This window comes from Arvicanthis niloticus, chromosome 5, assembly GCF_011762505.2.
Source record: "Arvicanthis niloticus isolate mArvNil1 chromosome 5, mArvNil1.pat.X, whole genome shotgun sequence".
Lineage (NCBI taxonomy): Eukaryota > Metazoa > Chordata > Mammalia > Rodentia > Muridae > Arvicanthis > Arvicanthis niloticus.
In genome coordinates, this window is record NC_047662.1 from 84,054,165 (window position 1) to 84,073,329 (window position 19,165).

At 51.4% G+C, this 19,165-nt stretch overlaps 1 protein-coding gene across 4 annotated transcripts in view; it reads right to left on the reverse strand.

Moving 5' to 3' along the window:
- The window catches only part of Col27a1 (collagen type XXVII alpha 1 chain), a 120,294-nt gene that overhangs the window by 93,805 nt on the left and 7,324 nt on the right, over positions 1-19,165 (reverse strand). For all 4 annotated transcript variants that reach the window (XR_013110643.1, XM_076934822.1, XM_076934823.1 and 1 more), the window contains exons 3-5: positions 14,269-15,998; positions 8,426-8,479; positions 4,820-4,873 (exon numbers count right to left, since the gene is read on the reverse strand). Coding sequence is in view for 3 of the 4 variants with exons in the window: in XM_076934822.1 (XP_076790937.1) it covers positions 4,820-4,873; positions 8,426-8,479; positions 14,269-15,998 (1,838 nt within the window). In the remaining variant the exon portion in view is untranslated. The remainder of the gene's footprint in view (positions 1-4,819; positions 4,874-8,425; positions 8,480-14,268; positions 15,999-19,165) is intronic.

A 19,165-nucleotide genomic window follows, 5' to 3' on the forward strand; every position in this document is an offset into this window, starting at 1 on the left:
ACACACTCACACATACACACTCACACACACACACTCACACATACACACTCACACACACACTCACACATACACACACATACACACTCACACACATACATACTCACACACACTCACACATACATACTCACACATACACACTCACACATACACACTCACACTCATACATACTCACACACACTCACACATACACATTCACACATACTCACACATACACACTCACACACATACATACACACACTCACACATACACACTCACACATACACACACATATACACTCACACACAAACATCCATGCGCACAGAACCATATGCAATATTAATAACAATAAATTAAAACTTAAAAAATTTAAAGGGAAAGAGCCAGACTAGCCAGTAGATCCTTCTCCAAATCGTCTGACTCACTGTAAGTCCTTTAAAAGTGTTAGTATTGTTAATGTGTTGTAGCTGTGCAAGTGTGCGTGCACATGTGTGTTCATGTGTGTGTAGACTGGAGGACAGCCTCTACTGGGATTCTTTACTTGTCCTCTATCTTTTGAGAGGGGTGGAGGTTGAGACAGAGCCTCTCATTGGCTAGGATTTCAACTTGTAGCTCAGGCTGCCTGGCCAACATGCTCCAGGATCCTTTTGACTCCATTTCCCTAATGTGAGGACTACAAATGTGTCTCACCACACCTAACTGTTTTCTTAACACAGATTCTGGAGACTGGACTCAGATTCTCAGATATTTGACTAAACTGGGCAACCTCTCCAGTCTTACTATTGCAAATTTTTACAAATAGAATAAAGCTTCCGTTTGTGAAAATCACCATCAGTAGCCTTATGGGTAATGAACAAACCAGGAAAATACTTCTAAGTGAAGCTTTCATAATTTCCATATATGAATAAATTTACATGTCAATAACATTACAACATCCCAATGCCCCCAGTAAAATAATTAGTAAGTGGTGAAACACACTTCAAACAGACATAAGGAAAAACATGCCATAGATAATCAGCAAAAATAATGAATTGTCTTTTTTTTTCAGTGTCTTCCTCTAATGGTCTTCCAGCAGTAGCTCAACCTTCCCAAAAGGCAGTGACAAAGACATTAACAGCTGTGCAGGCATGTTAGAAATTATTTACATAGGCTGCTTGTATGCGCGCACACACACACACACACACACACAGTGACACACAAAAACACACACGGCTCAGTCCCAAGAGGTGTGAGCTATTATGATTCCTGTCTACAGAAATGGAAGCCAGGCCTGGAGCCTTTAAATAATTAGCCTTTGAATAAAAAGTCACACATGCAACGCAGGGTGAAACCAGAGCTCAGATAGGGCCCTCTGGCTCCTGAGTTTATGCTGGAAACACTTTTTTATGAATTTATCCTAGAGCAATAGTTAGATATTCCAACACTCAGGTATAGTCGGATTCCTCAAGATGTTACATGTCGATTAGCAGAAGTTAGTTAGTTTTGCACAGGGAACACAGTTTTCGAGAGAATGGGGTAAGAATGCTGACAGGGTGCCTGCCATCGGCCATTAGAACACACTCAGGATTAAACATTCACAACAGGAAATGCTTGAGATGGAATGTAAAGTGAGGAAGGCCAGACAGCAGCCTCGGTGAGGGAAAACCACATCCCGCAAGGGACACATGCAGTATTAGACAAGCCCCAGAGCAGGAGGCTTCAGGCAGCCTGTGGTTCTGTGCCGGATCTTGGGGTCAGACTCTGGGAATTTCACCTTGCCCCCACTAGAAATGTGACCCTTGGGCCCTGGGTTTCCTCCTCTGTAAAACGGGAGTGTTAAGATCTGCCCTACAGAGTGAGGGCAGCTCTCTGAGGTCCCTGTCCTCCTGAATGTAGGATTCGGCCTTGTCACTTTTGCTCCTGACCCTCCAGAAGGATAGAGCCCTTTTTGTTTCCTCTCTCCCTTTTCTGCTCATTTTGACTTTGCCTCCCATCCTGGGGGCTGGTGGGATATCTTTACTCTACCAGTCAGGCTATGGGCAGGCTCTGTGCCATTACAGCGGTCAACAGCACATAGTAGGGTCTTTAAAAACCAAGAATGACTAGATAGGTGGGCAGTCCTAGAGGAAGCCAACACCAATGCTAAAAGAGGAGAGCAAGGTACATGCAAGGCCTGAGCAAGGCCAGCCTCGGGATTCCACCAGGTTACTTCCCAGAGCCCTGATGAGCAATTAGGATCCTCTAGACACCCTTCCCCTGATTCAGACATGTCTTCCTCCTCTTCCTCCTCCTCCTTCTCTTCTCCTCCTCTTTCTCCTCCTCCTCCTCTTCTCCTCCTTCTCCTCCTCCTCCTCCTCCTCCTCCTCCTCCTCCTCCTCCTCCTCCTCCTCCTCCTCCTCCTCCTCTTCTTCTTCTTCTTCTTCTTCTTCTTCTTCTTCTTCTTCTTCTTCTTCTTCTTCATCTTCTTCTTCATCTTCTTCTTCTTCTTTGTCTTCTCCTGCCTCAGCCAAGCCACCAGTTCCAGACAGACAGAAGAAACTCTACCTGGCCCCACCACTTGATCAGGGAAAAAATGAAGCCAACCTCAGCAGACTGAGGTCTCTGACCCAGCTGATCTTTCCTGAGTCACTTCCACTCACTTGTGCTCACAGCCAAACATCTGGGCAAAGGCCAGGGCCCTTGCCTTATAGTGTGTGGTGTTTTATAGGAGTCCCAGTGGGAGAGGCAGCTTTCATTTCATGGTTTTCTCTGGAACTCACACCCTCGGTTACACCCAACGCAGAACACTCACATTCTACATGGCCTAGGACCAGACAGAAAGCTCCTGCATTAAGCCAACATCTTCCATATTAGATTGGCACAGAATAACCTCAAGGCTCAGTCGATCATTCCTATCTACATGTCTCAGCTCCGTGTGGCAGGAAGATTTGCCTGCTAGGGACCAGCCTCTGGGTCAAACCCTTCATTTGGGGGAAGCAGTTAGAGACTCTTGCCACATTGCACACTCATGCAGGACAGACTTGGCCGCCTGCAGTGCTTAAGAGGGTAGCCAGGGCCAGCCAGGGCCAGCAAGGGCCAGCAAGGGCCAGCAAGGGCCAGAGAGTTTAGCTAGCAGAGCATCCTGCAAGCAAGGGGCCAGTTAAGAGAGAGCAAGCCAAAGGCAAACCCAGCCATTTAAATATCATGATGGACCCTTGGCCTCTGCCAAACAAAAATCTCCAAGGAAAAAAACCCCTTCTGCCTCACCCATTGGGACAAATTCCTGCATTGGGTTTTCATCGGCCTATGCCTCAGTTTCTCCATCAGTAAATGGGTAGAGTTCACACACTTATCTTTTTCATCAGTATGGGACCAAATGAGCCAGTGAGTAAGGTACATGTACAGTGCCTACAGGGAGAGGTGCAACCCAACACAGTGGCAATTATCTACACTGTGGGCCTTGTTAGAACCTGGTGCACACAGCAGCTGCCAGGCACAGGATTCCTGAGGGTCTCATTGCCTGTCTTCTGAGAAGGGACCCCAGTTCAGCCTGACTTGATAGTCACAGACCTTGGGGGGCTGAGGCAGCTCTGTACAAGGACTCAGGCAGGGGGTACTGGTCCTGAGTCTGCTTGTCCAGAGCTTCCCATATGTACCCTTTGTCTTCCACTTCAAGAGAATCTGATAGGCCAGCCAGGGCTGCTCTGTGAGTCTTGAGAGCTTGTTTTTAGAGGTCAGTCATTGCTTACTCTACATGACCCAGGCCAGACAGTTGAAACTCCCTTAACTCATTCACCTTTGCATTTGGCTTAGCAAAGAGGTCACTGGACCCTGATCAGGCAGAGCTCAGTGTTGCTCACCTGGCAACCCTGTGACTGGCATGTGGGAGATGGGCAGGATGCCAGGGAGCCAGAAGACTCTCTGCTTCTCTTGGCCTGCCCACACTGGTGGGTAATTCACTTACCTTCGCGCTATGTACTCCCCCCACCCCTTCTCTCTGGGAGACCCCTTCAGGGTCTCTAAATGTTGCTCCCCTGGGCACTACTCCCGAAAAGAGCTTGACACTTTAATGCCTATGTAGAAGCTCAGTGGTTGGGGTTCTGTCCTCAAACCCAGCTGTCAAAGCCCCAGCTGTGACAGTCTCCTGAGAAACAAGCCTTGTTTCTAAAGGGGGCTCCTAGGGGAGGTGGCAGCCTCTGACACCTCTCTTTCTCTCTCTCTCTCTCTCTCTCTCTCTCTCTCTCTCTCTCTCTCTCTCTCTTCTATATATCTCTCAGAGCTCTCCTGATTTTCAGGGATCTCCTATGGCTATCCCTGGCTGGGCTGAAGGTTTACAAACACGATGTCTTCTCAGTTCTTTTGGCCCAAAGGCTGTCACTCAGGCCAATGCCAGAGAGTCCCAGTGTCCCACCTCCTTCCAGTTTCCATCCTCTCTCCCCCACCTCTTCTACCCTAGGCTGCACCACACTCCAGTATGACCCCTTTCATCCTAGATCAGCCTAGTCTCCATCCCAGTCCTCCCATCTTTACAAGTCTCTCCCAGTTCAAAGCTGCTACACCTCCTCAAAGTCTGTTGCCCAACCCATAAATCTATGTCCTTAGGAGACATCCCAAATCAAGGCTATCCCTGTGAAGCACTAGGTTGCTTTCTTTCTGTCTATACTCACCTCATGGGCTCCAGGTCCAAGCTGCCATCACTGCAACCAATCACAAGCTAAACCCAAAGGCTGTTTGCTTGTACTGCAGACAGCCCCGCCCACTGTAGACCAGGGTACAGGGAAACACTAGGGAATTCTCCGCAAAGACCCTAAGAGTCCCCCTCAAGAGCTCCCACAAATGAGGCCCCACCTTTTTGTCACCCCCATGGCCACTGATAATACTCACTTTGGCTCCAGGAGGGCCAGGTGGGCCTGGGTTCCCATATGGCCCAGGAGGACCCTGGAAGGGAAGGGAGAGGGAAAAAAGGAGATGAGGAAAAAGAGGAACAGCCCACTTCCAATAATCTTGCCTGCATCATCCTGTTACCTGCTGTGTGAACCCCTGAGATTCTAGGGATATACGGGCACATCCCATTCAGGATAGGGAGACCAGGGCTGGGGGCAGGGTGCAGACTGGGTGAGGCTCAGAACCTGGATTAGGTCCTAACCTGTTCTACCCCTAGACTGTCAGAAGGAGGACAGTAAGGGCCACATGGTACTATAAATTCCCCAGGCTGTGAACTCTCTGGAGACTCTTCTTTCCTGTGGTGCTTAGAGAAGGGAAGGGACTCGGTTCAGGGATTACTAAAGGAGGAGGCAGAGCCTATTAATAACAGGGCTCGGTTGGCTAAGGGCAGAGCCATCTTTGGCCTAACCTGTCTGAGCTCAGGGTAGACTCTTCACTCCTGGACCTACACTGCTACAACAGCCTCAGGCCAAAGCCACATCAGCTACATGCATCTCTCCAACTCAAGACACTTTCTGTATTTGGCTCTAGCTGTTCCCAGCATCCATCCAGAATGTCTTGCCTATCTACCCTCAGAAACTAGACCCATCCTTAAGGCTTGACTCAGAGGCCATCTCGGACTACTCTAACCGAAGTAACCTCTCCCGTTAGACTTTAGCAAAACCTTTGGGCTGGGGTTTTATGAAGGGCGGGCATGACCCCTCAGGGACAAAGGCACCTTCCTACAGGTCAGAGCCCTCCTTTTGACTGCAGATATTCAAGAGACTTGGTCACACTACAGAGGGGTAGGCATGCAAGAGTGGACTACGGAGATGCCAGGTATGGGCTGGTTTTTCATACCCTGTTCTGCTCAAGCCATCTTCCAGGCCCCTCTGACAGTGAGCTTCTCTCACACCCAGCAAGAACCCATCCACAGGCTCCCAGCCCAGCAACACAAAACCACAGAGGTGGGTCATACCCCAGGGCCTTTGCCCAGAGGCAGCAGTCAGGAGTAGATGAAGTGGGAAGGGGCATCTGGGGGGTCCACTGCTCCCTCAGGTTCTCACAGCCTTGTGCAGATCCGTCCTGCTCATCGGTTAGTTGTGTCTAAAGCAGCTTCCTCCCTCCTCCTCTGAGCCATCCCCAGCTGCAGCCTGTCTCATTCAGGACAGGGCACCTCCTCCTTTAGTAATCCCTGAACTGGGTCCCTTCCCTTCTCTAAGCACCACAGGAAAGAAGAGTCTCCAGAGAGTTCTCAGCCTGGGGAATTTATAGTACCATGTGGCTCTTACTGTCTTCCTTCTGACAGTCTAGGGGTAGAACAGGTTAGGACCTAATCCAGGTTCTGAGCCTCACTCAGTCTGTACTCTGTTCCCAGCCCTGGTCTCCCTATCCTGTGAACACCCCAAACCTATGGTTCTCTAAGGAGCTCATGTGTTCAGCCTGCCAAGGTTCTGAGGGTGTAAGCGGAGTTCAGGCTCAATGGGGAACATTGAGGAAGGTTCCTTGAGCTCTGCCCACCCACAGCTCCTCCAGGACAAAGCATGGCTTAAAAGGTCAAGAGCAGCCACCTCTCCTCCTCAGTCTTGGCTGTGCCACACACACCCTCACAGCTGTCCCATCTGCATCTTGCCAGCCACTGCCTCATAGGCACATAGTTGACAGTGAGCCAAGCAGACTGATTCCATAGACAGAGTTTCTTGGAGCGGTGACTGGGGGGTGGGGGGTGGGGGGTGGGGGGCTCGGGGATTCCCCATCCCTCTACAGGCTCAGGGAGTCTACAGGGCCACAGGGCTCTGGGTAAGCTCAGGTAAGACCCTGCCCTTCACAGGCCAAGTGCTGCTGTATGCACAGAGGCACCAGGATTGTTTAACCCAACATTCTGTTAGCTATGGGAATTTTAGTATCTATGGAATTTCCAGCATAGTCACAGGCTGAAGGGAGTGGGGCAGGTAGAGAGCCTGAAGCGTATCTAGTCATCCAACCAGGAAGGATGCTCCAGGATGTAGGACCTTGATCCCATAGGTAAGGAAACTGTGGTCAGAAAGAGGGGTGGACTAGACTCCCCTAAGGTCAACACAGCTTCCTGGTAAGAAGCTTTCCTAGACAGTCACCCAGTACCTCTACTAGGCATCATGTAAGATGGATGGCCTATCTCCTACTGAGGCCAGGTGGGGACCCAGGTCGCACTGATAGTAAAATCAGCACAATGGACAATCAGGAAGGTGTGTGTGGAGGGGCATCAAATCAAACTGCCTGAGCTCAGCTCTTACCCCTGGCATTTACTCTGACTTTATCTAAAGGAGCTGCACCTTTGGGGATCTCTGTTTTCTTCTTTGTAAAATAAGGAGACCTCTAGCACCTATTTCCCAGGGTGCTTGGGAAGAATGGTGGTATCATGTTCATGAGGGTTAGCCAACAGAGCTCTGGGAGCGTGGCTGTGCCAAGCAAACTGCTGAGGAGCTCCAGACAGGGAGGGTCAGCAGCAAGGGAGCGGGTTCTCATCTGAGATGCAGATAGAGGACTTTTCACAAGAGAACTGCCTAGGAGATGACACTAAGAAAAGCTGGCTGGTGGTCAGGCAAAGTCAGGGAACAGGAATCAGATTGCCTGGCCCTGGAATGCTGGGTCAAAGTGCAAGATCCTGACACCTGTATAGTTCCTAACCCTGGGCATGCACCCAAGCAGGCTTTGCAGTCAAGAAAAAAGGCAAATCAGACAGAAGGTTCCAGAATCCTGGGCTCAGAGGGACACAGCCAGGACTGGAAAGAAACAGGGCCTAAGTAATTACATAACTAAAACCAACTGCTGGGCTTAGATCTAAAAATATGTAGCAGGCAGTTTTTTCCTCTGGTGCTTGCCTGGCCCTTGGCATGAGGAAAGTTCGACCAGTCTGGGCAAAGACATGAGTGCCATTGGTCCCAGCCAGGAAGTGATAGATTTCCCTCTCAGAGGACCTTAGACTCCCAGCATTTGGGAAGATCTTGGGCTCCAGTCCTGATATTTCTAGTCACACCTTATCCCTAAATAAGGATGCCCACAGTAGCCTGCAGAGGATACAGCTTGGATAGGGCCACACGGGCAGCATAAAGTAACAGGCAGGTACCATCATGTATTGAAGTGGCTTATAGGCTTGTGCTTCCAGCAGCTACTGAAATCCAGCTGACCCTGAGCCCCACTCCAGCCTGTGAGTTCAGTCCTTCTCTGTGGCCCCAGAACTGTTCCGTCAGACCCACAAGCCATTATGGCCAGGCAGAAGTGGGAGGAGGCACCCCAGAGTCTCATCCACCTACACTGAAGTTTTCCAGGTCAAGTGCCTGCTTGTGCAGATGGACTTCAAGAGTCCCTGCCCTGCCCTAGGTCACCGTGGGCAGTACAAGTAAGAGGACAAGATATCACTGTCGTCACACACCATGTCCACCCCCAAAAGACACAATGGAAAATGGGTACAGGAAAAGGCGGGGAAAGGTCTGTGGATCACAGTAAGCTGGGGCACCACGGGCAATGGAATGCAAACTAAAGGGTCATCCAGATCCCCCAAAGGACACCCAGCACACGGTCACTTACCCGAGGACCTCGTGCACCCGGAGATCCAGGTAATCCTGGAAGCCCAGGGGGGCCCTTGAAGAAGAAGCAAGAATAGTGTGAGACAATGCTGAGGTAGAGCAGAAAATACAATCGTCAATCAACAATCCTGTACAGAAGTTTCCCGGCTATGAAGAGGAGTTCCGAGTTCTCTGCCTTGGGGGACCCATGCTTATTAGGGTTCTCAGGCTCTTTCCCAGTTGGTGAAGCCTTGTCTTTTATCACTCAGTTAATTTGTTAGGGTGTCGTCTCCTCCAGGAAGCCTTCTTGACCCCATCTCTCTTCTTTATCTCTGGGGAAATATCTGTTTGGAAGCCTGGCTCCCTCTGCAAATGGCAGTCCCCTCAAAGGCACTAACACAGAAAATGAGTCATCCTACCCCCAGGACTCTGCCAAATGTCTGATAACACAAAACAGCAGGCAAACTCTACACTCAGCCAAGTTCTCTACAGAGCCAGGGCAGAAAAGGGACTTAGCCAAGGTCACACACACCAAGCATCCTTGCACCACAAAGGGACATATAGCGCAAAGGGCACAGGCAGGGGCTTTCAAACAGCTGGGCTTGAGTTCAGATGGCCTTGCTGCTACTCACAGCTGGGTATGGCCACTGACAGCCTGGCTTGTAGAAGGGCAAAGGTCCTTGTCAGATTACTTAAAGACAAGAGGCAGCATGTGTCTACTGCCTTATCTACCACAGAGCCTGCACTGACATGCCCATCTGTTCCTGTGGGGTCCAGCATCATCAGCTCCCTAGGAACTTGCAACAAACCCCCATAACACTCTCTGCCTCAGTCTTCCAGGCTAATCCCCAGGCTCGTCCTTGGCCAACAACATTTAATGGCTCCTCAATTTGTACTGAGAAAGGCCTGGCTGTGAAGTGACAGATACACCTGCATGGTCTCATCTCAGTTCCCTCTGCAGGAAAGCAGGCAGTGGACTGCTAATTTGTTTGCATCCAGAGTTTTGCACAGCATGCTGGGACTTCCTCCTGCCCCTGGACTCAGCTTCTCCCTTTAAAATGCATGTAGTAACTAATGGCCCGTCTCTTCCACCCCAAAGAAGAAAATGAGATTAGCAAGCATGCAAGAGTCTGAGCCCAAACCCATCAAAGGAAGCCAGGCTTTCTAGGAGTGTGAGGCCTGGGAATTCATTTGTTTCAAATAACCGTCCACGAGATTCCAGGTTCCCTGCCCAGAGTTAGAATCAGTGTTAAAAACTGAGTTCACTCTGGCTGGCAACGGATTGCACTCTCACACTGGGCAGCACGGCTCGGCTCAGCTTGGCACGCTGGCCTGTGAACACTCCGGGGATAGAGATCCCTGAGATTCATAGCCCAGATCCAGACAGTGAGATAGCACCAGTTAGTCACTGGTCACTGGACAGCCCTATGAGAGGAGAAAGGGGGAGCACAGTGTGGCCTCAGGCAAGTCCCAACCTGCTCTGAGCCTCTGAGTGGCTCCAGCCAAGCTGACAGTACCCTTCACCCAGTCCACATTGATTTGGGACTGGATCCAGACTGTCCTCCTCTCCAGAGCTCAGGATGGAGCTCACACAGGCATAGCACCCTGCCATTCAGAGGTGGCTTTATGCCAGCTGCTCTCACTTCCTCTCCAAGCCCAGGTTTCCATGGCTGCCCAATGCGGATAAGAATAGCCCGTCGTTACGGATAATCTATAAAACGTGCTAATCCTCGTGCCTGGCATGAAGTTGATGCTCACATAGCGTGAGTTATTTCTGCTAGGCAACCCCCCCTGGGATTTCCCCATTCAGTAGTTTAAGCTACACACACCCCTTGCTACTGTTTTGGGGAGAGTCGTGTGTCTTTTTCCAGTAGGCCCTCCTCCTTGGCTCAATTCTCCCAGGCAGGTGACCCACAACTGGAGGGAAATGCACAGCTGTAGATATCCCGAGCTCTTCCAATGGGTTTTAAAAAAATCAGAGACAGCTCAGAGATGCAAAGTAACCTGTCCAAGGCCACACAGTTATCAGGGAGCAGAAGCTGGGCAGGGCCACTGGGTTTGATTTTCCACCCTGGGCAACTTCTTCACCGTCAGTGCTGGGCAGTTGTCTCTGAGTAACCATGTGGCCTGTCCTAAATCCCTTCCCTTCTGTGGCCTCCTGGAAAATGAACATGCCCATCCTTCCAGGTGCTGACACCTTCTGAGTTATAGGGGACTGGAGTTGGGGTTATCAGGTAAGAGACTAATGAGACCATTCCCATTTACCAGAAAGTCAATCCCTGATGAGGCTACAACTACAGAAGCCTGGAAGGCATCCTCTGACATTTCCAGAATCTGACCTCATCTAACACATCTATGCAGCACACCCCAGGGCAACTCAGCATCTATAGCTCGTCTTGGTAAGGTCAGCCTACGGCCTGGCTCTTGACACAGCAATCCAGGCTTCTGAGACATAGCTACCACCTCCAGCCCACCAGCCAGGGACCTGGGCCACGGTCATCCAGCCTAGCTGCAGCCATGCCCCTGGCATACTCAGTGTTCACTTTGTTGGCTTGGGTAATGGTGGGTGCCCTGGCCCCTCTGCTCCATCTGAGCGAGTGCCTGCCTTTGCACAGTGGAAAACGTGGCTGTTTCTTTCCAGGCCCACAGCCTGAGCGGGGGAGCCCAATGAATCATGAGCTGGGGTGGGATTTTTCCACTCCACACTGGAAACAAGGAGGCCTCAGAGAGGGCTCGAGTGGGGGAGGGGCAGGGGCCCGCAGGCCTGTCTCTGTCCAGGGAGTGCAGGAGGCCTGGGCCAGGGTGCATGCACACACACAGAGCCATGGAAACATAAAACAGCCCTGTGGGTTTCCCCTGGTGTCCTGACCTCCTGTAGCCAGTCCAAGGGAATCCTGCTCTTGAACAAGAGCCCCCCTTTTGCCAGATGCCTTGGGGCCCTGCACAAAGAGTCAGACCTGCTGGCATCTCCCTCCTGGCAACCAGCAAATACAGGAAGACATTCTTCAGGCCTGGATTCTAGGGGACTTGCGTACAGGCCTGAGAGTATTGCTCTGTGTTTGGTGACCTAAACAATGGCTTTCTGGTCCCTGGGACTCTATTCTGTGCCTGTCCCTTGATGAGACCATAAATGTCTGCAGAGCACCCAGCCTCTGTGCTGAGATGTGACTTCTCCTTGGGAACCCAGCTGTGTGGTCCTGAATAAGTGACCACACCTCTCCATGCCTCCAGTCTCAGTGTGTCCAGCTTCAAAATGGGAGTGTAGTCAGCCATTTTCTGAGTCCATGTGTATCTTTGGGCAGACTCTTTTGGCCCCCCAGAGCTCCTCTGCTCCATGAGAGCTAACTTCCAAAGCCTGCATCCCTGACTTCTTCACTCTCCTTCTTCTGGTGGAGCCTAGTCAACCTGGAAGCCCATAAGGGGCTGCTTGCAGGGAAAGTGGTACCTTCCCTCACTACTGTGTGACATAAGCCATGCTCAGGGATTCAGTTCTGGAAGGATGCTGGTAACACCTTTCCCGTCCCTTCCACCTGAATGAAGGTCATCTGGGTTTGACAGCCATGGTTTCAAGACCCTGCTGGCCTCTCCTATGCTGCCCTGGACCTTCAAAAAGGTTCCTCCTGAACCTATGGAGTGATAAGTCTTACTGCATCCCCAGTCCACAGAAACTACAGCTCAGAGAAGTTGAGTAAACTGCCAGAATTCCCACAGCACAAAGCAACTAGGAATTTTATCACCATTTAGGCTAAGAAATAAAAACACTGTGTGCATGCTTCTTAAGTCCACATAACCCTGTCTGTCATTCCTTTGATAGGGGGTGGTTATGTTTGCCCTAAAGGATCCTGGCCTGGGAACTGGGATAACCTGGGCTTTGCAAGGATCAAATTCATGCCAGAGATCTCCACTGAGGACTGCAGCTCGTGCCTTGGCCTGATCCTCCCCAAGGACACAAGAAATACAAGCATTTGCTGAGACCAGCAGTCACCTGAGTATGTGGTTCCCTGCTGTTCTGTGAACCAGATCCTGGACTTCAGCAGGAGATATCACATCCCACCTGAGAACCATAGCACATGCCCGCCATAGTATCCTCTAGTCACTGTTCTCTAACGCCAATCCTATAAGAAACTCCGCCTTGGAGAAGAGTGAGAGGTTCCCCCAGTCGCTGGTACTCAAGGAGACAGCCTTCCTATGACAGATCCCTGACCATCCTCTACTTGAGACGTGGACACCACTTCTCCATGCTACAGAGCCAGCTCAGAGGAAGTATGGGGCAGAATCAGGATTTGAACCTGCATCTGTGCATCGTCATACCCAGAAAGCCTTTGCTGTGCTCAGGCATACCCCCCGCCCCCACCTTTGCTGTGCTCAGGTCCTGTAGATAGGAGAAATGAGAGTGTGGGATGGGTGTTCACATCCCCACTACCTCCATTTCCACATCCCTCCATACCCCCCAAACGTGTCCCTGTCTTCTCTCTACTCCTGTCCTGGACAGAGTGGTTGGTTGGCTTCCTTCATTCAGTTGTGGTGTACCACATAGCCAGAGTCAGGACTCTGTGTCACAAGAGGGCAGTTCACCTTCTCCAACCTGGTGCTCCAGAGCCCTAGAGTGTGCAGCTCTGTTTGCAGAGCTGTCTGAGCCAAGAGCACCCAGTTCAGGGTCAGGCAGGTGCAAAGGTTCCTTGTTTTGTTCTCCAGGTCTTTTGATCCCTGACGCCAGACTGCCGATTGGAGAACAGCGGAAACTTGAGCCAAGCACTGACCTAACTGCAGAGTAATGTACACTATTTCTATAAGCTTCAAAATATGGTTATAATGAGCAGACTCTGTCCCCTTGGAGATGGGCTGGGTAAATATTATTCCTAATGATTATTAAAACTCTAAGTGTGTTTGCAAGACCCAGGAAGTCCCAGCATCTGCCACTGTCTCCACATTGCAAGGTGCCTGACCCTCAAACCCGAAGTCCAGTGGGGGACCTGGCTCTGAGGAGGGGACAACTGCTGCACCGTGTCCATTGCCAAGGTCAGAGCAGGGGCTTGAGCCTTCTAGAACCTCCATCCCTCCACTCCCTGCCTAGATGAACTGGCCTTCAGCCAGGGAAGGTCATTGTCCCTGGATACAGTCCCAGGCAAGCCCCTGCATATATAATGTCTTTTCTTTGTCTCTTCCTTGCTCACCCTGACCCATGAGGTCCTTCCTCATCCTCAACTCCTTGAGTACAGCTGGATAATCAAGCCAGGATGCCAGCCAGCTAAGTGAAGCATACTGACAGGAAGGGTAGGTGGGAAGCTTGGAAAGTGGGGATCATGGAGAGTAGAGGCCACCTGAGAGCCACCACCCCTCCCACCCTCCAGGAGAGCCCAGTGGACTAGACTTTCCTCTGACCCCTCCCACTTTTTCAACATCAGTAACTACTAGATTTCATAAAGAAAATGCCGCATGTGCCAAGCAAAACACATCCCAAGCTACTCATCCGTGACTTCTGTCCACAGCTCCCAGACAGGCGTACAGGCCAGCAAAGCCACAGGAGGAGTTGTTAGTCAGCTCCCTCTGGTGACCTACGTTTGTCATCTATGGTGTTCTGAAAGCCACAAGACCCTTGCATTGGGTTAGCAGTGAATTACCTTAGACCTGAGTTAGCTAAAACCCAGGGACTACCTACCAAATCTGCCCCAATGGCTCACAACTCTGCCCTAGAATATATGACCGCTAAGACAGTAAGGCCAAGGAGTTGGGGGCCAAGCTAGCTCCCTGCCTCTGGTAGCTCTTTTCTCTGTCACCCTTACCAGGGGGTGTTCTATTGAACCAAACTGCCCCATAGCCACCCAAGTATCCACCAATTAGCATGCAGACCCTACCCAGTCTTACCGGCAAGCCACAGTCTCCCTTGGAGCCTGGAGGCCCCATCAGCATCAGGAAAGGTGTAGGGCCCGGCAGGTGGAAGAAAGGGAAGCTGCTGCTGGTGGGCTGGGGGCTGGAGGACAGAAGGTGGGCTGGGGCAAGGACTAGTGCTGGGGTGGACAGCTGGCTAGGCTTGGTTGTCAGGTCTCTTGGAGAGGCATCTCTGGCTGCCTTCCCAGAGCTAAGAGGTATGGGCTTCTGGGGGCTGTTCTTATGTCTGGTTTTCTTGGAGGCTTCCAGTCCTGTGAATTTCTTGCTTCCAGCAGGAGATGAAGCAGAGTCGTGTGTGGGAGGCATCGTCCTAGGATTTCCAACACCCAAAGGAGGGAGGGCTGTAGCCAGTGTCTGAGAGCCCAGATAGGAAGCAGGGGACTGGGACACAACAGTTTGATGAAGAGTCTTAGGGACACTGGTGAGGGCCAAGACCGGCTTGCCGGACCAACTGATCATCTTGGACTTAGATTTTGCTACTGTGGGGTTAGTGAACTTCTTAGATAAGCCAGTAGTAGGGTGCAGGGGCTTGGGGCTGGAGGCTGGAGGTCGGGGTGTCACGAAAGTCTTCTGGACAGGCCTCACAGTGGGACTAGAGGCCTTAGAAGGTGCAAGGCGGGAGGTGAGGGGTGCTGGCTTCTGGGTGGGTAGAACGGGCTTTGCGAATGAAGGGGCACCTGTTTTCTGGATTGCATGGGGACTTTTCATGGGGGTAACTGAAAGGGAAGACACAGAAGGCTTGGTGGGGGGACGTTTGGTGGGGCTAGTAGCTGTGATCTGTCGTGGCTGGGCAGCAGCTGGATGAAAAACCCTGGTGGAATTAGCCAGAGAAGCTGAAGGGGAAGAGGAAGGTGTTCTTCTGGCTAACTGTTTGGCCAGTGGGGTCTGGGAAGAGCTAGGTTCAGAGACGTCTGTGTGGACAATCCTTAGGGGCTTGGTGGGCAAGGCAGGAGCCATAGTCACCATGAGTCCCCTGCTTACAGGCCTGGCCGCTAAGGTTGCTGGGGTTCTGGTCAGGTTCCCCAGGCCAAGCAAGGCTGGTTCAGGATGCAAAGCAAAGGCTGGGCCAGAGTCCCAAGGAAAGAGGGCTCCCACCTGGGGGCCATATGTGTCCACCTGTCGGCACCGCTCTCTCAGGTGGGCACAGTAATTGTGAGCGACCTGCGCCACAGGATGGATGCTGAACTGACAGAGTGCGCCTTCAAACTGGACAGCACGGGAGTTCATCTTCCCCAAGAGAAAGGAGCCCTGAGGGTCAAGCACGGAGTCCCTATGGGAAGGCAGTGGGACAGGTACCCTGTGCTGCCCACAGGCTGTCACCAGTGTGACTGTGCGGCCACGCAACTCTAGGGCCAGGTGGTGCCAGCGCCCATCATGTACATCCAAGTCGAAGGCCACAGCTTGCCGAGGCCCCAGGTGGACGAGTGTCCTGCCGGGGAGGAACTGCAGACCCAGTTGCAGCCTGTGTTTCCTGCTGAGGATGGCAAAGAGGAAGGCATGGTTCACACGGTGAGAACAGAGACTCAACACCAGCGCCAGCTCCCGCCCCAGGGTGGTGGGAAGGACACTGGCTGTGGGGGCCTGCAGCTTTGCCCGTTGTGTGAAGATGAAGCCAGATGGGAAAGGAATGACACCAGGGGGTGCGGGGCTCCGGCCACCCCCAGCCTTCGTCCAGCTGAGGCCCAGCCGCTGGAGGACATCCACATCTGGGAGGGATAAAAGAAGATGGTGAGAGCTTGCTCCAGCCCAGGCTATAAGCAGCCACCTGGTTTCCCTGCATGCACAGAGCCCTACCCCCTGGCTGAGGTGTCACATTGCAACCATCTGTGACAGACTGCAACCTTGCATCCCAGGGTTGGGTTTCATGCTCCTTCCTGCCTTCCCCGGTTCTTTCTGGACCTACATCCCAGCTCTAATACCTCCTAACCCGGTGGCCCTAGAGCCTCAGACTTCAAACCTGTCAGATGGGGTCATAGCATAGGACTCATTGCAAACGGATGGTGAGATCAGCAAATGCCTTTGTGGTAAAAGGACTAGCAATAAGAACTTTCAGATGACAACAGCTGCCACCAAAGACAATGATGTTCACCAAACACCTCAGAGCCAGAGATGCCCTTCTCCGCTACTTCCAGGAATGCTAGAACTCAGTCAAGATGCTCAGGGAGTCCAGGTGGTCTCACTGCCTCCTCAGAGGCATACCTTCTCACTCTGGGTCTCTGGCTGGAGCAGGCTGAGGAGCTGGGCTCTGCTCTCAGAGAGAGCTAAAAAACTTTACTGAGCCTTCCTCCTGAGTGGCTTTGGAGAGCACAGAGGAAAAAACCAAGGTACCCATGCAATCTCCACTCTCCAGCCAAGCACACCCATCCATGGTCTAGCCCAGTCCCACCCTTAGTAATTACATTGATGGGGATTCCCAGAGCAAAAGAAGGGTTTTGACAAGAACAAATTCAAATGTGCTCTCCGTGCTTGTAAACCTGGTTCTTTCAATCATCTCTGAGGCAGAAAAAAACTCAACAATCTGCACTGTATGCATGCATTAGAGCTAACAATCTTCTGGGTGCTTTAGAGACAAGTTTTCACACCATGTAGCCCATGTTCATAGAAAGGCATCCTGACCCACTTCTCTGGGTTATCTGGTCATCCATTCTTAGCTATCTGAACTCCAGTATCTACAAAGGCTGTCTCCTGACCTTGACCTCTGCTGGGAGTCATCCAGTGTCTCTGGAACATCTAGCTATCTCTAAAACTTCCATCTAGGTTGAGGTCTGGGTCAGAAGCCTTGAGACTTTAATGATACATGTTGAATGTTCTCTCCCTATTGCCTCGTGTACAGAACACAGACCATGCTGGAGCCTGAATCCAGCACATGACATCTAAGTGGTCCTCAGCCATGAGCAGACAGGTGGATGGTTGGATGGATGGATGGATGGATGGATGGATAGATGGATGGATAAATGGAGAGAAAGACAGACATATGAAAAGATGGGAAGAGATGGGTGTACTGAAGGATGGAGCCATGAGGAGCACCTGTATGTTTCATCTTCACCCAAGCCCTGCTTGAGTCTCTTCCCAATCCTTGAGTCTTAGTTTCTCTGCCTATAAACCTCAGAAGCATAATAGGCTCCCAATGTTCTAAGGATTCTGCACCCCCACCCCAGGGTGCTGAACCCATAGCTTCATGATGGCTTATAGGAAGACTCTTCTGTAAAAGCAGAAGGCCTTCAATGTCACCCATATTCCCTCCTTCTTATACTTTCTCAGACCTGCTAGTCCCCTACTCTAAGCTAAAGCAAAACATTACTTATGATTCTCTAAGCAGATCATACTGGTTTTAGTCACAAGACTGTATCATAAAATCTATTCACTATAAACAACCTCAAGCAGAAGGAGCCACTTAGGGGGGGAGGGAAGCCACCTGCACACCCCACAGTGCTAGGGCATTTCTCAGGCCTGCTCTTGGCACACACCCCTCCATCCTTCTCTACATGCCAGGCCTCCTGCCAGGTGGCCAACCCTAGGAGAGACACAGCTGGCCAGGACGGGCATCACACTGGACTGTTCCCCATTCATCCTCAGATGGCTTTCAAAGTGGACGAACGGCCAACTTCTGGGGAAACCCTGAAGTGGTGAAAGCAGGAACAGTGACTCCTGAAGTTTCCACCCACTGAAGAAGACAGTGCTCCCAAGACATTTCAAATGAATGAAATCACAGCCGACAAGAACAAAGCTGAATATGCATGCTTACCATGCACATGCATCCGTGTATCCGATTCTCTAAACCACCCTGAAGGCAGGAACTAGCCTCGCTGCGCTACACACACGAATTAGAGCTAATAACCCTCTGGGTTTTTGAGGCAAGGTTTCACTACGTGGCTCACACAAGCTTGGAACTTGGGAGCTTCCTGCCTCTTCCTCAAGTGCCAGGACGGCAGGTGAGTGCCAGCAGATTAGGCTTGCAATATGGTAACTTACCCAGGCTGCTATGCTGCTCACAGCTGGGCCGGAACCTAGGGACCCAAGCTCAGAGTCCTGGCCATCACCCCACACTGTTCTGAAGCTATTTGAATTAGTCAGGAGGCAAAGCAGAGCCCCATGCAGAATCCCACCGGGAGGAAGAGACAGGGGACACGGAATGAACCGAGTGCCTGCGCCAGGGTGCACGGGCCAGCCAGCTGGCTCCAGTAAGATGCCTTTATTACATAAACCTGGCTCAGTGCAGCTCCGGTCGCTCCCACCCCCTGCCTGACTCAGGACTCTGGACAGCTGTTCCACAAGCTTGGAAAATATGACACATGAACAAATGTTGCTGGGCAGCAAAGTCCCTTCCGGGCATGGCCCTTACCTCCCAGGGGTACAGTTCCCACCCAGTGGCCAAATCAGGCCATGGGGACTCCTGAGGTGCCTGCTGCCTGTCCCAGAATGTGGCAGGAACAAAGGAGGGAAGGACAATTAATTTAAGAGACGTTACATCCATTTGGCACAGATATGGGAGAGTCTGAGTTTCTATGGGGAGTGAGGAGGCTAGCCCATTGATGCCTGGACAACTCCCCAGGGACAACAAAAGCCAAGGGTATGGAATGCCAGGCATGGGCAAAGACAATACTGCCTCCATGTTTCCTAGCAGTGTCTCTTAAGAAATCCACCACACTGAAGCAAAGGAGACACTCAGATTAGACACTTGAGAAAACAAGGACAGTCCTGCATGCAACCCTTCCCACCCTCACAGACTCCAAGGGGTTAGGCCTATGATTGGCTCCATTCTCTGGATGGGAAAACTGAGCTGATGCATTCCAGCTAATGGTGTGGATGTCTGCAACCCAAGTTCTCAGATTCTCTTCCGCCCTCCTTTGTCTCCCACTGGACAAAGAAAAGA